The sequence below is a fragment of the Aythya ferina genome (genome assembly GCF_964211825.1).
Source record: "Aythya ferina genome assembly, chromosome: 7".
NCBI lineage: Eukaryota > Metazoa > Chordata > Aves > Anseriformes > Anatidae > Aythya > Aythya ferina.
Window position 1 is genome coordinate 34,507,583 of NC_140302.1, and position 21,452 is coordinate 34,529,034.

Below are 21,452 nucleotides of genomic sequence, written 5' to 3' on the forward strand. Positions count from 1 at the left end.
CTGTCCTTTCAGTGTGTTCAGTCCTGGGCCTCTCACTACAACATCAAGGCCCTGGAATGTGTCCAGAGAAGGGCTACGAAGCTGGTGAAGGGCCGGAGCACAACTCCTGCGAGGAGTGGCTGAGGGCACTGGGGGTGTTTGGGCTGGAGGAGGCTGAGGGGAGACCTCATTGCTCACTGCTACTGCTTGATAGGGAGGTGTGGGGAGCTGGGTCGGCTTCTGCTCACAGGTAACCAGTGATAGGAGCAGAGGGAATGGCCTGAGTTGTTCCAGGGGAGGTTTAGACTGGCAATGAGGAGCCATTTCTCCTCAGGACGAGCAGCCAGGCGTTGGGACGGGTTGCCCAGGGAGGTGGTGGCGGCACCGTCCCTGGGGGTGTTCAGGGAGGGGTTGGACGTGGTGCTTGGGTACACAGCTCAGTGGGGACACTGGTGCTAGGACCAGGTGACTTTGTGGGGCTTTTTCACCCCTAACGAGCCTAATTCAGCTCGACACAGTGCCGACATGTCGCGATCCCCCCCCTCTCTCCGCCCCGCCCCCTAGGGGCCGCCTCCCGCCCTCCGCCGCCTCTTGGGACTTCACGGGGAAGCGCGCGAGAGGCGGTGGCGGCGCCGTGACGTGGAGCCGTGACGTCACCCTGGGGCCGTGCCCCCGCCGCCGGAGGGAGCCCCGCGGCGGGCACAAGATGGCGGAGCCCCGCCGCCCCGGGCCGGCCGCGGCCCCGCGGGGAGGTGAGGCGGAGGAGCCCAAGCAGGTAACTAACGGGGCCGGGCAGCGGCAGGGCAGGCTCTTAATGACGGGTGCGGGCGGTAATTGCCGGTAATTCTAAACGGAGCCTCTCTCCGGGGAGCAGGGTTCGCTGGCGGTGAAGAGCAGCGCCGTGGTGAAGTACTCCTCCGCCCCGCCGCAGGCCGCCTTCGCCCGCCTGCAGGAGAAAACCGACCTGAAGCTGCCCCCCGCCAACTGGCTGAGGGAGAGCGCCCGGCTGGGGCCGGCGGGCACGGCCATCCTGGGCAGCAGCAAGAAAAGCACGCCTTTCTCGAGGTGGGTGCGCCAGAATTGGCTTTTTTTGGTCTGTCTTTAATGATAAATCTATCAGCGAGCTCAGACCCTGCAGAATTCTTAGTAAAGACTCTATTTATAACAACTGCATGCTGCTTTTTCTGGACACTTCTTCTACTTTTTCATTACCCGCTCTCTATGCTGTAACCTTGCTTCCTTTCTAAACGATTAATAACACCAATTTTACTGATAGATCTTAACTTTTTTAAAGATTTATCTTAAAGTGACACCAGCTTCACGTGTTTCTCTGGTTGGCTGCTGTCAGTTGATTGGAAAGGAGCCTGATTCAGCTAGCTGCTCTGCTTTCCGTCAGGGATGGAAATGGGACAAATCCAGTACCCCTGGGTAGCCAAGGAGCCCACTTATGGCTGTTCGGGAGCTTTAGAAATAAGCTAATTTATATTTTAAGCTTCTTCAGCTTATATTTTTAATCTAAGAAATAAGCTAATAAGCAAAAAAAGAAAAAAAGCTTCATACTCTTGTCAGTGAACCCCTATGGTAATATAAAGGGCGAGCTCAAAAAAGCAGTGTCACCCTTCTGTACGGGTGTTTCACAGAACGTTAACGTTTGGAAGGGGCATTGAAAGGTGTTTAAGTCCAATCCTCTGTGTTTGCTAATTAGTTGAATGAGGTGAGTTCATGGAGTTCAGAAATAATTCCTAAATTGGTGCTGATCAAGCAAATTCATGCTCAGTCAGCTAGCTAGTGAAACTTAGCAGTTTGCGGTTTAAATTTTAAGTGGTACACAACTTGTTTAATATTTCAGATTGCCTTGATTTCAACAAAACAGCTTTTTAGCATATCTTGAACTTGGATTTAAGCACTTCCAATGATGTATTTGGGGAACTTGTGGGATGTCAAAATGGTTTTGCTAACTAACTTTAGATCTCACCGATCCTGGTAATGTTTAGCTAGACTCTACTTTTTATTAAGGAAAAAGTTTTCAGAGGGTTGACCTCCTTTGGAGAACAAGGAGGTCTGTGTTTAATGTGACATTGCATTTAAATTAACCTGTACTGTTCTCTGTAGCTTTGGGATGGCGTATGACTTCATTGACTCCATTGGCAATGATGTGGACGTTGTGTCTGATTCAGAGGTATGTGTAGTTGGAAGTTATGTCATTCAAAGTTCTGTGTTTTATGACCTTATTGTAAAGTACTGTCATGGCTTCTGTCATCTTTGTAGGAAAGTTTTTCTGTGAGGAAAAGTATAGGTCTGCTGAAACACTTTGCAGAACTTAGATGATTCAGAGGAAGAAAAAGAGAGACACACTCACTTATCTGTGTTTATTTTGGACAGCTTGTTACTCAGATCTCTGTCCAAACTCCAATGTTAGGAGTGTGTTCTTTGCTTCCAGTTCCCTGAGAATTGTGATTTTATGATGAAGTATAATTATATGGAATGTAATCTTTGTTCTCTTTTCTTCTGCAAGAATATTAAAAAGCTTCTGAAGATACCATACAGCAAGTCACACGTGAGCATGGCAGTGCATCGCATTGGGCGGACGCTCTTGTTGGATGAGCTAGATATTCAAGAACTCTTCATGAGATCATCTCAGGTTAACATTTGTGTTGTTTTAAGTATGCCATATGGTCAAAATGCATTATTTTGGGAATAGTGTAGCCAGCAAGAAAGCATATATGTAGCAAAACTTCTGAGAACCATATGCTAGTACTGAAGATCTACTTGAAGCATATGCTGCTATTCTGCAGCAATTGGTTTAACCAGTAACTGCGATGGAGAATCTGATGTCTTTCTATTTACAGTATTGTAGAAGTAAAATTCCATGTCAGTCTTTCTTATAATTGCCTCTATATTGTTGTGCTATTTCACTAATTTTATCACTAATCATTTGTTACTATGTAGTCTTTTTGCCTTGTATCTGACTTTCTTAAAAGTTGATTTCTTTGGAACATAACTTTTCCAGAAGATACATTTTCAATAAATGAGCAATTCAAGAATTTAGCCTTGGAGTAATTTTCAGTTGCAATAAGGTACTTGGTTTAATTTGCAGATCTTTCTTGATATTAATTCTATATTTTTGATATTGACTAGACAGGGGACTGGACGTGGCTGAAAGAGTTTTATCAAAGGCTGATTGATCAGAAGTGGCAACGAAAAAAGAAGAGTAAAGAACACTGGTACCAGAAGGCTATACTTTCCAAATTTTTGTATTACAGGTAACCTTATGTTTGCATGAGTGTTGAATTCTGCACCAACTTCTGCCTCAGTTCCTCTCTTGAAGTAAATGTTAGAATTGGTCTGTCTTATTTACTGCTTTATACGCAGGAAACTGCGGAGTGAGATCGTGAAATAACATGTAAATGTTTTTAATAGGCATTGCAGTATTTTAAAATACTACAGTATAAAATAAACAATGTGACTTAATGTCCTATCTCAATACTCCTTCTGAAAACTGAAATTGATTTGAAAGAAACATACTAGGTATAGTGACAGCTGCCACTATGCTGTAAATCTGGTCAATATACCAATCTTTAAGCACGTTACCAAAGCTGTCTGAGACTACTGCATCAAACTTAAATCGTGTAGCACATTCTCATTGTGTATTGTTTACTTCTTAATGTTTTGTCAGCATTAATGGTGATGGAGCTGCTCAGCCTGTTCCTTCCAGTTCAAAACAGCACCAGGAGGGTCCTGTTCCAGGTGAGGGTGATGAAGCAGGACGGGCCTCCTGGCCAGCTCCATTTGAAATGCCTTCTTCGTTATCTGAAGATCCAGGTGCCTCTAACCAGGTTAGCATAATAGCGTTTTAAAGGACACACGAGCTTTCATAGAGAGTATTTGTATTCCCTATAGAATATTGATTATTACAGGTTTTCAGAGGTGCTACTAAAATATTTTTGTCTGAGAGGCAGGACTAAGGCATTAGATCTTGTCAGTACGTGCATTTTAGCTCATGCCAGTATTTCAGCGCTCCAAATTTCAGAAGTAACTTTTTTCTGTCGTTGTAGTACTCAATCTGTATTTATACACATTTACATATACACATACCTATTTCTGAAGGACTACATATAGATAAGTGTAGTTATCAATGATTTCATGTGGAAGTAGGAAAACTTGATAGCTAGGTGGTGTGTATAGAAGCTTAAGGCTCTGAGCTTTTGGGTTTTTTAGTTTGCCATTAAAATAAATTCTCTGTCCCTGAATTTATTGTTGATGGGCAAAACATGGATCTGTGAAAATATTTGCAAAACAGTTAATGTGTACTTGCTGTGAGATGATACAGCTCCCTTCCATTTGTGTTACGTGTTTATACAACAAGCTGGGCTTTAATCCAGGGTTTATCTGTGGCTAAGCTTATTTAGGAATATAGGAAATTCCTCTCTTCTTTGAATAATGCACTATAGGAATTACATTTTTGAGAGGCCAAAATACCTGTTGTATTGAGCATACCTAGATTATAATTACTATGGTAAACAGTATTACCACAAGGTATGCCAAGTGATTTGGATAGGTAAATTATGAAGGCTCTAACCTGCATTGGTCATAAAATTATAACTGTATGTGTTCTGATATAATAATATTTTAAAGTGGAGAAATAGTTCAGTACTTCGATGCTCCTACCTAAAGGGCTACTCTTCTTTCTCACCTTCTTTAGGAATTAATTGACAAAGCAGACTCTGTTGTAAAAAAGCTGTGTGCATTTGTGCAGTGACTCTTTTTAGACTTCTTTACAAGATGTCAGCCTAGAGGATTTACATTCTCAAGGTTGATAATCTAGTGCAGATTCTGGGGGTAATAGCATTTCTACAAAAACTTTCTAAGGCCTATCAGAATACAAAAAAAAAAAGTTTTGGTACTAGCCATAGCTAAAGAAGCGTTCTAGTCACTGACTAAAGGCTTTTTATAGTTGAATGTGTTATTTAAAGACGGTGGAGGTGAAGGTTTCTGCTTCCTGTGCTTTTGTTGTTCAGAATATATAATCTTTTTCTATGGCCTAGCTTTACGTCAGCAGCAGAATCACTCCTTATCCTTGTGCTCTTCACAGGGAAGTGTGCCTCTTGAACCCTCATATATAGTGGGGCATGTGGCCTCAGCCCCCAAAGAACAAAACCTGACTACTTTGTTCAATGACGGGGAAAACAGTCAGGTATGCTATATGTGAAATTTGAGCTCAAACACAACCGTCCCAATTTAATTCAACACTTTAAAAAATTTGGTCTAAATTGGAGCCAAGAGAAAAGCTAAGTCCCCTGTAGAAGTAGCTTTTGTGGCATCTGTGATCTCAGTCTTTTAAGTTAACGTGACTGCATAGCATAGTTCATTTTGTGCTGTCTTTTATTTGCTGCTTTTGCATCTTGCTTTCTTGTAATTCTGCAGATTGTCACAGAGAACGTGTGTTTATACCAGTGATTTATAGACCATTTTTTCTCTTAATGAAGGGACTTAAAAATGACTTTGTCCGTAACATCTTGTGGACCTTCGAAGACATCCACATGTTAGTAGGATCAAACATGCCTATATTTGGAGGTGGGAGATACCCTGCTGTGAGCTTGCGTCTCAGGTGAATTTTGAAGTTAACAAGTTTGTATGTGCCAGCCTTGACTGAGTTTTGCTTTGCTTTCCTCTTTAACTGTCTGCTGGTCTTGTGTTTCTTAACTCTTACACGCAGTTTAAAGAAGAAAATTCATGCTTTAGACTTAAATGGCAATGGCATTATGAAGTGCTGGTAAACAGGAAGTCTCATAGCTGTGCTACTGCACTGGGACTTGAGATATTCTGCTGCTTTTTTCTAGCTCTAAATCTTTATTTGAAAGTAGTGGCTGTTTGCAACCTTTCCTCACATTAGCGTGCATTTGAACGTTAAAACGTTATGTCCATAATTTCATCTATTGCTATTTTTATAAGAGATGGCAGTACCATTTACTGGAATTCTGAATTTCAATAACTGCTAGTTAGGCACTTCATAAGTACTCAAAACTTGTGACAATAGTACTTGTGTGTTTTGACTGTTTTCTGTTCAAAAATGCTTTATGATGATTACTTGGTTATTGGTCTTTCTGTTTCTGCTCGTGCATAGGCAGAGAATGAGCAAGAGCTTGAAACATACTTGGTGTATTTGTCATCTTTTTAAGACACATCTAGAAATTAACAATCTTGCTTTGAAAGGAATTTTGGAAGGTCTGGAAGAAGGCTTGCACTATAATTAGATGCTGCTAATGCTGCCATTCCTTTAGAAGTACTTACTATTTTGGTAATAGTGTGACATGTGAAGCTTGTTAAAGCTTCAATCTAAGTGTAGGCAAAAACTCAAAACTGCTGAGGGAATGTGAATGTATTCTGTTGGAGAGATCACTACATTTGTTTTATTTGATGCAACTCCTTGTTTGTTATCTTAAAACAATTCACAAATAATTGATTTAATATTCTTCCACTAAGGTGACTTAAATCCCATTAGTAAACATACCATGTTTTCTGGAGCGTAAACAGGGATTTAAATAACACTGGAAATACTTGCTTCTAGGGATAACAACAAGCCAATAAATGTGTTAACAGGAATTGACTATTGGTTGGACAACTTAATATGCAATGTACCAGAGCTTGTGATGTGCTTTCATGTTAATGGAATTGTTCAGGTAAGCCTGGCTCTTGGCTTTATGCCTACTTCAGTTTCTGAGATTGTTGCAGTTGTAATAGGTTTCTTTCTAATCTTACTGTTCTGACAAAGATTAAAAAACTTTGTGTAAATGCTTCTCGTTCTGCAATGTTACCTGAAAACATTTTATCCTTTTTTCCTCTCTTCCATGCATGTAAGGTTCTTACTTGCACAGATGTTTGAAGACCAAAAAAATTAGCTGCAGAAATAAACCATTTTCTTGCATCTTAGAACCTGTGATTTTTCACTTGCATGCTTTTTAAGTTTTAATTATATTTACTGTTTTACGATAGCCTACAGATACCAGCTGGGTTCGTTTGTTGCACCTGGTAGCGTGTAGCTGCTGACTAAGTTTCACTGAAGTAGTGGGTAGATGTTGTAACTGCACAACTTCTTTCTCACCTTTTGGTTTCTATTTATGTAGTCATAAGTTTATTATAGCAGTGAGCTCTCCTTAAAAGCAAGCATATCTTGATAGCACTGCTCAATAAAAGCTGAAGTCATAAAAATTACTTTGACGCTGTATCATAATAGTAGACTGTTTCTTTAAGCAGTTAATAGAGACATTGACCTATAGATTTGGGTGTGGTAGTAGCAGAAAAGCCTCCTTATCGTGTTTTTAAAATGTGTTCCTTGCAGAAATATGAAATGATCAAGACTGAAGATATTCCCAATTTAGAAAACTCTAATTTCTCTACCAAAGTGATAAAAGATATTGCTCAAAATATCTTATCTTTTCTGAAATCAAATTGCACCAAAGAAGGACATACTTACTGGTTATTTAAGGGTAAGTAAATTTAGATAAACTTAAAATAAAAAAAAAATATATATGTTAATGTCATGCTGATCAATGAAATGTCTTGCCTTTCAGCAAGTGGGAGTGATATAGTAAAGCTCTATGACCTAACCACCCTTTGTGAAGAAACAGAAGACAAATACCAAAATCCTTTTACAATGCCAGTGGCAATTCTTCTGTACAAGTGAGTTTTTAAATAACTTTAAAGATTTAAACTTGCTTCAAATATTTTGTTTCCTTCTAACACAAAGAAATTATCCTGGGATCACTAATTTGTTCAACTTTTTCTTTTAGAGTTGCTTGCAATATGATGCTGAAGAAAAACCAGAACAAAAAGCACTATGGCACTATCAGAACACTGCTTCTTAATTGTCTTAAGTTACTGGACAACGGCAGACATCCTCAAGTAAGAACAATGTGTTCATGTATCTTTGTGTAAATACAATGGAGAAGTCTCTTTTGGCAGTCGAATCCCTCCCTGTTAGGATGCCTAAATCCAAAACTTGAAGCCTGAAATTTATTGCTTAATGTTTGGATAATCCTTGAGGTATGCAGGAGTCCTTAAGTTGAGGTGGAGCCTAGGCACTTAAACTTTTCAGGCCAATTTGAGGTCCAGGTGCCTAAAATATGATCACTTTAAGGCAGTATGTGTGGTGTATTTTTTTAACCAGATCTGACCCAAATTTTCTAGCAGACTTGATGCAGTGTGACTCATCTCTGAGTGTCAAAAATTCCTCTCCTCATAGGAATGTGAGAGCTATCTGAGCAAGAATTTAGGCTGTGAGTAAACTTGAGGTAGAAAGAAAACAGCTTAGAACTTCTTGTAAGGAATATTATTGCTCTCTAGAAGTTGGGGGATTTCATCTTTCATTTTCATCTGTAAGGTGGGTGAAAACGAATGTGGGCAAGCTTGACTGCAGGGTCTGTGTGCACATACAAATTGTTGACGACATAAATCAGTGAAGACAGCATAAGTGTTGCTTAAAAATTTAGCACTGAAACATGGTCAAACACCATGAGAACATAGTCTAAGGAGCAAACAGTACAGTTAGGTAGTTGATTACCTGTAAATACAGCCTAAGACAAATTATATTGATGTTGCCCATCAACAGAAAAACTTAACTTGAAAACAAATCACTGATTTTTCTTTCCTTATTTAAAAAGATAATTGCTTCAGCAAACTACATGTTATCAGAGCTTTTTCAGTTGGATGAACCTAAAAAAGAAGACAGTACAGACTTCCCTATAAATGGAAACTCTGATGAAAGTTATAGTGAAGAAGAAGAAGAAATGCCAGACAGTGATGAAAACGGTTCTTACAGTAACAGTTCTGATCCACCAGATGACAATAAAGCAGTGGCTATAATCAAATCTGTTGGAGAGTTATCAGTACCAGAAAAATACAAGTCTGTTCATCGAATACGTGTAAGTGAAATTGTAGATTTTTAAGGGGTTTCTTGAAAGCTGTGATGCAGCAAGCTTTGTTATCAAAATTCAGTTACCTGTTAGTTTTAGTAATAGAAACCTATTACTGCAATCTGTTAATTGTTTTTTCTGGCTGCTAACTTTGATATTTTGTATTTTGAACTTCTGTTCTTTTCCTGTTTCTCCCCTGTTGCCCCCCCTCCATCAAGCCTAGCTGTACATTTCCTGTCTGCCATGGCACTGAGGAACGCTGCCGGCTGGTGCTTAGCTATGTCCTGGAGGTAAGCTTACTGTCATATTTCTATTAGTATTTCACCTGGTACACAATTCTTGGTGTCTTCAGTATTTGTGCAGTATTGCTTTCAAGGTGAATTAAAGCATTTCTTCTTGTAGGGTTTGAAGTCTGTTGACAGCAGTGTTAAAAAAGAGAGTGACCTTCCTGCAGCTGACCCCAGCACGCCAATCCCTTTGAAATATGAAGATGAATCCACCAGTGGTGGTCCTGAGTGTCTGGAAAAACAGATGGCCTTATTTTTGGACAAAAGTAAGTTGTATTGTTGTGCAAATAAGACCTTTCAAGTACCAACACAAACTGCTGCTACTCTGTTTTGTTTGTCAAAACAGACTTGTAGGTTGCTAATTACACTGTTGTATAAGCAAAAAAAATGCATACTGCATAAAAACAAAATTAGAGGACGTGGTCTATTCTCTTTTTAAATACAAAGAGAGTAGTGCATTTGGGAGACTTTGCATATCAAAGCATCTTTTATTGTTTAAACACATGATGTTGTTGGATCTTTAGTTGTGGCTTCCAGATGATTTCCATAAGGACTTAGTAGTTTGGGCCTCAGTAGATTTGGTGTGGGGAGCACTGTAAGTTGTCTGGAGGGTGCGTGTTATTTTTTTGGGGGGTGGTGGTGTGTTGCTTTAGTTTCAGTAGTCTCTCTTCTTCGTTTATTTCTATTCCAAATTTTTTTTCATGAATGTTAATGACCTGGAGATGTACTAATGCTTTCTTAGTTTATATCAGATATTTGACCACAGAATGCAAGTTTCTGATAGAGTTGTTCAGATGCACTGAGCTTGCGTGAATTCTGCACAGTACTGCTAATGTGGAATATATGATTTAGTTTTTACCAAGATCTACTGGAAAAATTTGACTGGGGTCAGCTCAGTAAGAACAGTGTGCTGATTTCAGCTCGGCTGCAGCCAGGCTCTATCTTCTGTCTCTGCTGTTTGGAGCTGATGACACACTGCAGCTGCTTGCCAGCTGGAAAGGAGAGTGCCCACATGATAACTTTTTTATTTAGAAACAAGTGTTTCCTGGGTAATGTGGGATGTAAATATTGCACAGATCCTCAAAATTTTACTTAGCCTCTTATTCTGTTTCAGACTTGCTTGTCAGGACAGCAAAGTTCAGTCCCTTGGCATCAGGACCTCTAATGTGCTTAAAGTCAGTGGCTTCTTCTATCTGGTTCCATAATTACTGCAGCACCAAAGAAGGAATGTTCTTTGTCTTATGCTGAGGATGTCTTGGAGCTAGTGTGAGAAGGGCATTGGCCTTGTAGGAATGACTAGGTTATCAGCTCCCTTGGTGTTGGAGACTTCCTTAGTTTGAGATGTTAATAAAAAACAGAACATATCAAAGGGATTTGGCAGAAAACACAGCAAATTATGCCTGTGACTTACTAATTCTCTTCTACTGCTACTGTATGGAAGAGTCCTGGTTGTTGCACCAGTGTTTCAAAAGCTGTTCAGAACAGGGAAGGTTAGCTGCACTGGCACTGTACTCGCTGTATTCTAGCATCCTGTTAGGTGAAATAAATGAAAAAGTTCCATGTGCTGAGCCTGTTTTGCAGAAGAAAAATGCAGCAGCAGGCAAGGTGGTATCCTTGTGTAGAGCTGTGTGATGGCAATTTGCATCCAGCCTGTGTACTGGTGAAGTTGGGCCACACCTGTGGCTTATGTTAGGGCCATGAGACTTACTGATCAGGTTCCGTTTGTGTTACAGTGGGCTCCTTTCAGAAGGGTAAGCATTCCAGTCAGTCAGGAATGATTCCCGGATCATGGCAATATAAAATGAAGCTCCAGCTCATTCTGAAATCATCGAAGGCTTATTATGTCCTGTCTGATGCTGCTATGATTCTACAGAAATATGGGAGAGCGTTACGATACATCAAGCTGGCTTTACAGTGCCACGGTAAGTTAGTTTGTCATCAGTGCTGCTGACTGTACATACCTTTCACAATATCAAATACTCCTCTGCATGATTTAGCCTAGTGGCATGCAGTGACAAGTCTGATGCCTGTTTAAGTGTCTAGCTCAGTGCTCTGGAGAGAAGGCTGTAGTAAGAATAACTCACCCATCTCTGTTTGGAGGAAAAATACTCTTATTTAGATGCAGTGATAAACTTAAGGCACCAATCTTAAACTTCAGAGCACTGAAGATGGGAGCATTCAGCCCTGGTTCAAGACAGAGGTAGCATTCTGTGTTCTTAGTGCTGCCACTGCAAGCAGGTTACTCTCTGGCAATGCCTGCTGGTTCCCATTTCATCTAAATGTTTACCAGATTTTTCAAAAATACCAAACTCGATTGGATGCTCCTCTAAAATGAATGACATCCTGATGTATTACCAAGGAAAACGGAAAAGGGGAAATCAGGCTGTTTAGGACATTAAGTAATCAGAAAATGTCATCAACTTACTGCTTGCAGTACTGCTGTTTTGCTTCCATATTTGTAGGGTGGTGGGCGTGTATATGAAAGAACACATAGCAAACAAGAACACGATCTTTACTTAGAGCATCAATATGCTTATAACTCAAAACATTCTTCAGCTTTTCAGTCTTCCAAAGACTCAAATTTAAGCTGTGCCATTTGAAAAACAATTTTTCAGGCTGTATCTGACTTGAGTTGGTCTGTAGAAATTTGGTTTTCCATGGTTTTAGATTGAAATCTGAAATTAGTATTTGTAATTGTCAGTCTGCTCATCTTTAACAAAACAGTCACTCTTCTGAAGCTGTCAGCTGTGTAGAACAAGATTTTGAAATAGGTTAGTTCTTAGGAGGACATGTGTTGTCTGGATACGGAGAATAAACGTGACAAGTAACATAAAACCAATTGCGCTGTCAGACTGTCAAAACTTCTGAAGTGTGATTCTCTTCTCTTTCCCCCTCCCTCACCCGTGTGTTTTTTCTAATAGATACCTACTGTTGTCTCTGTGCCAGCATGCTTCCTGAAGTATTAGTATTTCTTTGTCAGTGTTTAACGCTTTGTGGAGATATCCAGTTAATGCTTGCTCAAAACGCAAACAACAGAGCAGCGTATCTTGAAGAATATAACTACCAGACAAAGGAAGATCAGGAAATACTACACAGTCTTCACAGAGAATCCAGCTGCCAAGGTATGCTACCAATATAAGAGAGCTGTCATGATCCAGCTGTATGGCAGACAAAGTAATTTCACTGTTCATTATGTTTCATTGCTTTATTCGGAGAAAGCTTATGCCTGTCAGAAGGACAGGGGTTATCAAGATCCTGCATGGCATGCCTGAGCTGTAAACCAACTGAAGATGTAAATTGTTTATCTATTGGATAGATTCTGCTTGGGTGTGGAAATCATGTAGTCATCCTGACAGTTTTATACTTTGGTCATCTTCATCTAGACTATCATAAACCTGCATTTATTTGTAATTACTGTTTGACAGGCAGGCTTTGTTTTCTGTCTTCTAGTGTTTGCTTGGGCTACTGACTTGTCTACAGACCTGGAATGCCAACTTTCAGTCAGCTGTAAATGTTACGAAGCAGCTTATGAAATCTTACTCTTCAGTAATTTAAAAAAGCAAAATCCTGAGCAGCACGTACAGGTGCTGAAGAGGATGGGTAACATCAGGAATGAAATTGGAGTATTTTACATGAACCAGGCTGCTGCAGTGCAGACTGAAAGAGTGGGTAAGCATTCTTTTTCTACTTCTTACTGCACACTGTTTCACTGAGCTAGAACAATGATTATGTGCAGTAGTAATGTGGGAAATGGTGAGCATTCCTGATTATAAAGATGACATTTAAAGAGCTTTGTAGTAAGTATTTTTCTAAAAATGATGCTATTGATTTAACATCCATTATAATTTATAATGGACATCATAATTTAATGTCCGTTATATGATCCAGACAGTGGCTTGTATACTTTATTAATTGAACTTAAACTGAATAATGGGATGCCTTGGAGAGATTCTTACAGAATAGGTTGAATGCCCTCCAGAAATTTTTGTTTTGTTTTTTTTTTTTGTTTGGTGGCTGGCTTTTTTAATAAATAAAAAAAAAAAGTCTAGAAGTACTAGTTATTTAAACTGGAATGAACTAGACACTGGTGGTTCAGTGTAAATACTCCTAAATGCTGGCTGTGTTCTGTGATCTGTCTAATATTTGAAGCAGATTATGGTGATTTTTTTCATCATCGTGTTTTTGCAGAACTGCTATTTAGCTGAAGTAAAAACCTTAATACTGAATATCACTTGTCTGTAAAAATCACTTCTTGCTTATTTCATACAGCAGGATCGTAGGAGCAACTGCTATATCCTGAATATTACTGTAGTGGGGGAAAAAGCATTTATAATATGTTTTATTCCGCTAATTTACAATTTTTGTTGTTAACATAATTTTTTCTAACATATACTATGTGTAGTGCACTTCTGGTATTGACTGTTTTTCCATGAAATTGGGTTTTCAGAATATTTTTATGACATTTAAGTTCTAGAAGACCATCTTTATAAACCTGTTAGAAAACAATAGAAGTGTTTGTTCAGCATTTTTTGAGAATTTAAACTGCTGATAAGTCATGCATTTTTAACCTCAGTGAGTAAGAACGTATCAACGACAGAGCAGCAACTCTGGAAGAAAAGCTTCTCTTGCTTTGAAAAAGGAATTCAGAATTTTGAGTCGATTGATGATGCAACCAATGCTGCTCTCCTGCTGTGCAACACGGGAAGACTCATGCGAATTTGTGCTCAAGCACACTGTGCGACTGAAGGTGACTTCAAAAGAGAGTTTTCCCCAGAAGAGGCCCTTTATTATAATAAGGTAACGTGTTATTTCTGACATGTTAGTTAAATGTAGAGGGGAATTGCATTCCTGAATGTTTCCCTTTGGAAGTGTAAAAATACGGAGCAAAATGGCTAGCACTGAGCTTCTGCCCCAAAATAATGGGGTCTCCTCAACATGTTTAATATGTAAAATGAAGTGAATAGCTGTAGTGAATAATGTATTATATGTGGAAGTTACCAAAGGCATGTTTTAGAGGTGCCTTTGTTTTATTATGATGGGCCTTAACATAATAGCTTGATCTCTTCTTGTTTCTTGTGCTGTTTGGTGTGTAGGGGTGTGTTTTTCCTTAAAGCTGCCTCTCTTATGTTGCAGTGTTGGTTAGAGGAGGCTGAGTTTGTTTTTCTAGGATGTCCCCTGTGGCATGTTTTTAATGGCTAGTCGTTCTTCCCTATTACAATGTGTCTAGGATACAAAACCACATAATTTCTCTTTGGTTCATTTAAACTTGTATTATGCTTGAAGGAACCATATAACTCCTTAGACACAGATTTGTTTCAAATAGTGTTTGAACAATTTTAAATAGCCCTTGATAGCTTATTACTGAGGAGAGTGGAAAAAGTAATTAGTGTACCTGGGAGGGACAGTTGCAATAACAGATCTGAAAGTTGGCCCTTTCTGTAACGTAACTGGCACTTCTGATGTTTTGGTATTTATCCTGAGAAATGGTTTTTAAAATGAAATAGATTGGTTTGGCAGTGTTTAGGTTTGATTCCATTGCTCTGATACATGAAGTGTCGTGACATTCAGATCTTGATATTTAACAGATGGCAATAGTACATGCAAAGGAGAAAGGAATGCACTGGTCAGGATTGAAACTATGACCAAAATGGGCATAAGGAAAATACTAAAGGCTGAGGCATATTTTGAAATCATTCCTTGAGAATGGGTAAAGGGAAATGAGCTTTTATTTATAACCATTACAAGCAGTAACTATAAATGCATTTATTTTACAATCTGTAGGCTATTGACTACTATCTGAGAGCATTAAGATCACTCGGCAAGAGAGACATGCATCCAGCTGTTTGGGATTCTGTGAACTGGGAGCTGTCTACAACGTACTTCACTATGGCAACTCTACAGCAGGATTATGCTCCCTTATCTAGGAAGGCTCAGGAACAGGTAATGAAGAAGATTTGAAACAAAATCTGATAAAATAAGCTATTTTCTTGACAAACTGAACAGCAGACAACTGATACTGGAACAACTTGTAAACCTTTATTAGATTAAAATCTTGTATGAAGTAGTTCTTGCAAACCATAAAGCTTTAGTCATAAAGTTTTTAGGTTTTGTTTAATAGATTTAACCCTTACACTTCTACATAGTGTGATTACTTTAAACTAGAACATGAAAGTGGCTTTGTTTTTTCTTGTAGATAGAGAAGGAAGTTAGTGAAGCCATGATGAAGTCCTTGAAATACTGTGATGTCGATACGGTGTCCCCACGGCAGCCTCTCTGCCAGTATCGGGCTGCAACCATCCACCACAGGCTTGCTTCCATGTACCACAGTTGCCTGAGAAATCAGGTATTAGTACAAACTGTTCACTTTTCTTCTGTACAGGTTCCATGCTTAATGTGTAATGATTGTGAAGATCGATATTTATCTGTCTACCTGGAGCTAGAATATCTTCATTTAAATGATTTAACCAGAAAGATGTATTTCACACTGATCTGCAAATAAGCTGTTAATTTTGACTAGGATAGAATAGTTCAGTTGGAGGGGACCTATAAAGATCACTGAGTCCAATTGCCTGACCAGAGCTAATGAAAACGTTATTGAGGGCATTATCCAAATGTCTCTTGAATACTGGCAGGCGTGGGCATCAACCACCATGCTAGGAAGCCTGTGCCAGTGTTTGTCCACCCTCAAAATAAAGAAATTCTTCCTAATGTCTTGTCTGAACCTCCCCTTGTGCAGCTTTGTGCTGTTCCCATGTGTTCTATCATTGGTTACCAGGGAGGAGAGACTGTTACCTCCCTCTTTATTTCCCCTCTACAGGAAGCAGCAAGAAGTGAGCTTGCCCCTTGGCCATCCTGTCCTTTATAGAGTGTTTGAGTTTTGTTTCAGCCTGAATGTGCAAAGCTATCTAGAATAATAGAGGCTGCTGCTGATGAGTTATCTTAAGTTTGGTTTTGCTTCCAAGTCACTCTTGTGATCTGTCTGCTAACGATCCAGTAGAAGGCTGTCTGCTAATCACTTATTAAAGCCCTAGGAAGTGATATGCCCGTCTACATTGCCATGTGGTGTTTTAGCTTTTTTTTTTTATATGATTAACTTGGTTCTACTTGATGTGGATTTGTTAGTGTTAATTGTGAAAATACACTAACTTCAGTGGTGGTGGGTAGTGATGTATTCTAGAAGCGTGCAGATACTTTGAACAGTTTTGAACTGAGGTGAGGAATGGTTGGTACCTCATGTTTTCCATAACACTTTTTCTAATGGATACTTCATGAACATACAAATCGTCTGACGTTTACTATGTACCCTATTCGGAGTGCAGGTTGGTGATGAGCATTTGAGGAAACAACATCGTGTACTTGCTGATCTCCATTACAGTAAAGCAGTGAGACTCTTTCAACTCTTGAAGGATGCACCCTGTGAGTTTCTTCGTGTGCAGCTGGAAAGAGTGGCGTTTGCAGAATTCCAGATGGCAAGTAAGTCTAACTGTCTTTCTGCAGTAGTCCTCTAAAATCCTGTTGACTTATTTCACTTCTAAATAACTGTACGTGAAAGCAGGAGTAATCTGCTTCTCAGAATAGTCCTCTTTGGAAGAGGAGAGGCTTTTATTTTACTGTTTCTCGTTCAACTAAAATGGTATGTGCTTTTTTTAATGAGAACTCTCAATCTTTTTGGATGAAAGAAAAAGCACAAACCAGAATATAAGCCGTTAATAGTGTCCTTGGTTTTCAGGTCAGAACAGCAGTGCTGGAAAACTAAAGACTTTGTTTGGGGCTCTCGATATTATGGTTAAGACGAAGTGTGCATTCCAGCTCATCAGAAAAGAGCTTGCAGCAGAGAGTGAACAGGTAAACAGAAGACAAGTTATCTGATTGTCTGCTCCTGTGTCTGGTGCATTCACATAAAATCAGTCAGTTGGTGATTAAGGTGTTGCTTGTCTACTTCTCGGTTGACTTAGCTGCTTAAATGATACAAAGTTTTTTGCTTTTCTCTTTCTGTAGATAAGTAAAGATGAGAGCAATACTGAAAATACCTCCACTAACGATTCCTCCACTGGCCTTAACAAGGAAGAAGTATTGAAGCTACTTAGTATTTTTGAGTCTAGAATGTCATTCCTTCTCCTGCAATCCATTAAGCTGTTAACTTCAACCAAAAAGAAGAGTGGGTAAGTTGAACCTTGATACATGTTGTGTTGACGTGCTTTGGGCACATAAATCTGTACAAACTGCACATTCCTAGGTATGCAAAAGGATGTGATTCTTTTCTGGGGGAGACTTGGTGTGTTCATTGATCACCTAAAGCTTGAACGTTTCTTGTTTGTGTGTAACTGAGGGTATGACCAAGAAACACCTTCACTGTGTGTGCCTAGGCTCAGCAGTTTTCTCTCCTTTCCTGATAGGAGTCCAGGACTGAGAGCAGATTAAAAAAAACGTTAGCCTGAATGGCCTCTATTCAAGAAAATAAGTTGTAATTTTTTTCGTTGTATAAAAAGCTCAATACAGTTACAAATCGCAGGTATCAGAGAGCATAAAGCACCTAGCTTATCCTTCATAGGATATAAATCTCTTGCTGTTCATAGGTGTAAATGGAGATAAAAAGCAGTTTAACTTGTACTGCTGTAAGCTGCTGGCATACTTCTCACTGTCTTGACTCTATTTATTGTAAATAGAAGTGTTTGCTCAGTGCGTTGGGTACATCTATAATGGGTCCTTTGTCTTACTGATTTGGTGTTCATCTGTGGCAGGATACCTCAAGGGTAGTGAGGGGAGAAGCTGCTGTGTACTACTTACCTTTAGGTAGATTTTGATAATAAAATGTACCAGTGACAACATTGCTGGGCACATGCCGAACATTCTGAACGCTTCAGAATAAACGTAGGTGCATCAGTAGTGCTGTAAGCAGAAGGATGTACGTGGGGAAAATGCTCGTCGTTATCTTTCTAATACCTAATAGAGTGCAAGAAGAAACAATCTTCAGTCTGGCTGCTGGAGTTCAGAGCACACACGGCCACACGTGGCTTATCTTCTTTGTGTTGACCTTGAAGTGTTGCTGTGATCAGGTGTGGCAGTGTAATTTGTTGTATCATGATTGCTTCAGTTGGTTAGGTTTGAATGTGTGTGTTTCTGCTTTGGGGATCCTGAGAACACCTTTTATCCCCTCAGCAGCAAATGTGTTATGTTGCTGTAGCTTCTGCAATCTGCAGTTGTTATTTCTTCTACTAGATGAAGTTTGAAGTTGTTAATCATTCATCACGTTGAAATGCTGCTGATGTTAAGTGTTACTCTGATGCAGTAAATTGTGAGATGAATTCATCTTGCACAGTAAGTTGTTTGCTGATAGGAGACAAATAGAAAAACACCAGACTAGAAGAAAGCCTGCATGCTCTTTTAGTGATGGCTGAGGTGCATTCACTCAGAGAAAAGAGTTTCCACAAGGTGGCAATCTGAATATGTGAAAAGCAGAGGATTGAAGTATAACCTGTACGTAACCAAGTAGATGTCCCAGGTAACTGAATAAACTGTTTGCTTCTGTGGTTTCATGACCTGGCCAAGTGTTGTGTAAACTCATCTCCATTTACTTCTTACCACTGAATCTCTCTTGAATGAGGCTTTGTACTGAAGGTTTCACCTAGGGAACAGGTTGCAGTTTGAACTCGAGCATCATGAAATGGGAGTGTTGGTGTAATGTCTTAAACTTCTTGGAACAGCAGCGGATTGAGGCTCAGCTTAAAACTACCTTTTTATTTAACCTTTCTAGTGCCTTGTATAGGCTTTCCATATGCTTCCTTAGTTCAGCTTTACAGAAGGAGAAAATGATGTCTGTCTTGGGTTTTAATAATGGGCAAGCTGAAAAGGGAGGAAATTAGAGCTCACGAATGCTATTTCAGAGTCTTGGATGCATTCTGGCGGAGAGCAGAACATGTGGTAAAGCTGTTTGATAGTGAAACTTGCAGACTAGCAATAAAACTGAATGAAATCAGTCTTACCTTCTAGAAGTTAAATGCATAAGCATAACTGAACTTGGCTGTGTAAATTGGAGGAAAGAAGTAATTTAAATTAATGCTTTGTTCTGGGAATTCTTGTAGCTTATCCTGGAAATACTTTGCATTTCAGTGGCTTTTATTGTTTTTGACTACCTGTTCTGTTTAATAAATGAATCTGATTTCTGCCAAGTGTTACAAAAAAAGATAAAGCAAATTAAATTTTTAATTCCGGAAGCATTTATAATTAAACTGACTGCTACTTGCATGCATGCACTCTTGATTTAATTGCAATACCAGTAGTAGCATTTTTTTTTCTTGTTTGGGTTGTTACTAGTCTTGGATGTTAAACGTGGGGTGACGCTGCTGAAGCAGAAGCTGGCACTTGTGTGATAAGTGACTTAGATCAGTTTTCTCCTTTTGACAAACATTAATGGGAGCTCTGACTGCAGACTGGGAAAAGGGGAAAAGCTCTTCTGTGTAAAGGTTTTGGCCATGGAAAAGTCTCTGTCGCATGGAAGTAATTTAGGTGTATGGAACTTGAGAGTGAGGCCAGATCACGGGCTTCAGACTTCAACAGGAAGCTGATGTCCGTAGTGGTTTGTAGGGCTGAGCAAATGGGAGGCAACTGCACAGGAGCAAATAGCATCTCATGAATGCTCAGGTGTCTCTTTGCATTTGGCCTGATCAGATTAGCCAAACTCTGACAAAATACAGAGGTTTGGCACAGAGACATCGACTGGAGGGTTTACAACATGCTTTGGGATTGTAACTTAATAAAATGGCCAGACTGGAGCTGAAGAAAAACTGGAACTCCTTATCCCTCCTGCAGTGTAAGCAGAGGTTCTGCCTGCAATGCTGTGAAAGGGCAGGAAGGAAGAACTAAGGAAATAGGAGCCCCAAACCCAAGCACCAACCATGGGGTTTCAAAGAGATGATCATCAAGGTTATTGTGTAATAATTGCCTTGCCAATTTGTAGAATTAAATATTGTGGTCAGATTAATAGCTTTTACCTGTTTCCTTTTCAGGGCCATTAGTGAAGAAGAAATAACTCTTAAAACAAACAAGCAAGTTTACTCTCTTCTGTTGCGTGCAACTGCTAACAAAAGCATGACTCTGCTGGAGCGGATAGAGGTAATCCTAAATCTACTGGAGCAGCTGACACAAAGTAGTGAAGCTGCTACTGGAGGAGTTCAGTGACTGAAGTGCTGCGAATGAGCAGAAATAGTGCCTTGCATCTATGTGGGATCAGTGGTAATTTTTCCCATGTGGGATTTGGATTCATATTTGGATTTATCAAAGGTGATAAGAATATTGCTTACGTTGTTACACAGTACACCTGGGAAAGAACAGGAGATCCTTATTATCCTGTGGGAGTTCCACAATGGTTCGGTTACTAGCATTTCGTTGTTTGAAATGCAGAGTTGGAGTTCTGGGTAACTTTAAATTTAATTTCTTATCTTGGAGAAATGCACATTTTTCTCTTAAAGGTAATGGGCTTTGCAGTGAGGCAAATATTTTGCATAAAAATGTAATCTCACAGTTGCTCTGGTTTGATATTTAATGAAATATACTTTGTAAGCAAAGCTTTATTGGAACACTTTAACCAGTAACATGAGCTGAAGTTGTACCAGGAGATTCCTGTTGAATATGTGGACATGTTTCTCTTATTGCAGTGACTGTCCTGCACAAAAATGGGTGCCTTTCTACCTTTGCAAGGTCCTTGCAAATATTAGCCATCACTGGTATTTCATTTACAACAGGAATGAATGGTTTTAGCTGTGTTTTGACTTGATGGAGAATAGTATTATGTTTTTCAGACTTGAAACTGTGAATAAATAAAAGCTTATTTTTAAATAAATTCTTATTTATTAAATAAATTTATGCAACCTTGTGCCTTGTTTTCATTGCTTGTGACCTTCTTGCTTTTGTCAGAAGCAAACTGTTCGACAGAGGGTCAGTTCTAGGTAAGACTTGGTGAGGGAGGAAGGTCCAGTGCAGGGAGGGCAGCTGCTACTTTGAAACAAGGAAGGGGGGCTTGCTTCTTGGTTTTCTATGGGTGCGTTTACTTAATCTTTTTCTTTACTTAATCTCTTGCAAATGAGAAGTAGAGCTCATTTTGGATGGTAGAAATGTATTTGTCACTTAAATGTATAGTTTACATGTAAACAGGTTTCTGAGGCAAGATGCCTAAAAGCACTGTGCTTGAAATTGGTATCCTCAGGCAGCCTGGCAGTGGGGAGGGGTAGGAGCAGCATGTTCATGACCATCAGAGCTGAGGGTAGCAAAGCAATGT

The 21,452-nt window shown here is 39.5% G+C and overlaps 1 protein-coding gene across 2 annotated transcripts; it reads left to right on the forward strand.

The window, feature by feature from the left end:
- The first annotated feature begins 653 nt into the window (after positions 1-653).
- EDRF1 (erythroid differentiation regulatory factor 1) lies at positions 654-21,040 on the forward strand. 2 transcript variants are annotated; one of them, XM_084526002.1, is made up of 25 exons: positions 654-754; positions 854-1,044; positions 2,092-2,158; positions 2,495-2,620; positions 3,118-3,242; positions 3,656-3,815; positions 5,072-5,173; positions 5,466-5,587; positions 6,548-6,659; positions 7,319-7,466; positions 7,551-7,659; positions 7,770-7,881; positions 8,640-8,900; positions 9,110-9,181; positions 9,294-9,444; positions 10,912-11,100; positions 12,100-12,300; positions 12,629-12,847; positions 13,752-13,975; positions 14,960-15,118; positions 15,372-15,521; positions 16,498-16,651; positions 16,908-17,023; positions 17,177-17,340; positions 20,185-21,040. In XM_084526002.1, exons 1-25 carry the CDS (start codon positions 686-688, stop codon positions 20,354-20,356), a joined length of 3,675 nt encoding a protein of 1,224 aa, XP_084382128.1. In that variant the 5' UTR covers positions 654-685; the 3' UTR covers positions 20,357-21,040. The 2 variants fall into 2 exon arrangements, with proteins under 2 accessions (XP_084382128.1, XP_084382129.1); XM_084526003.1 differs by lacking the exon at positions 5,072-5,173.
- Positions 21,041-21,452: the final 412 nt, after the last annotated feature.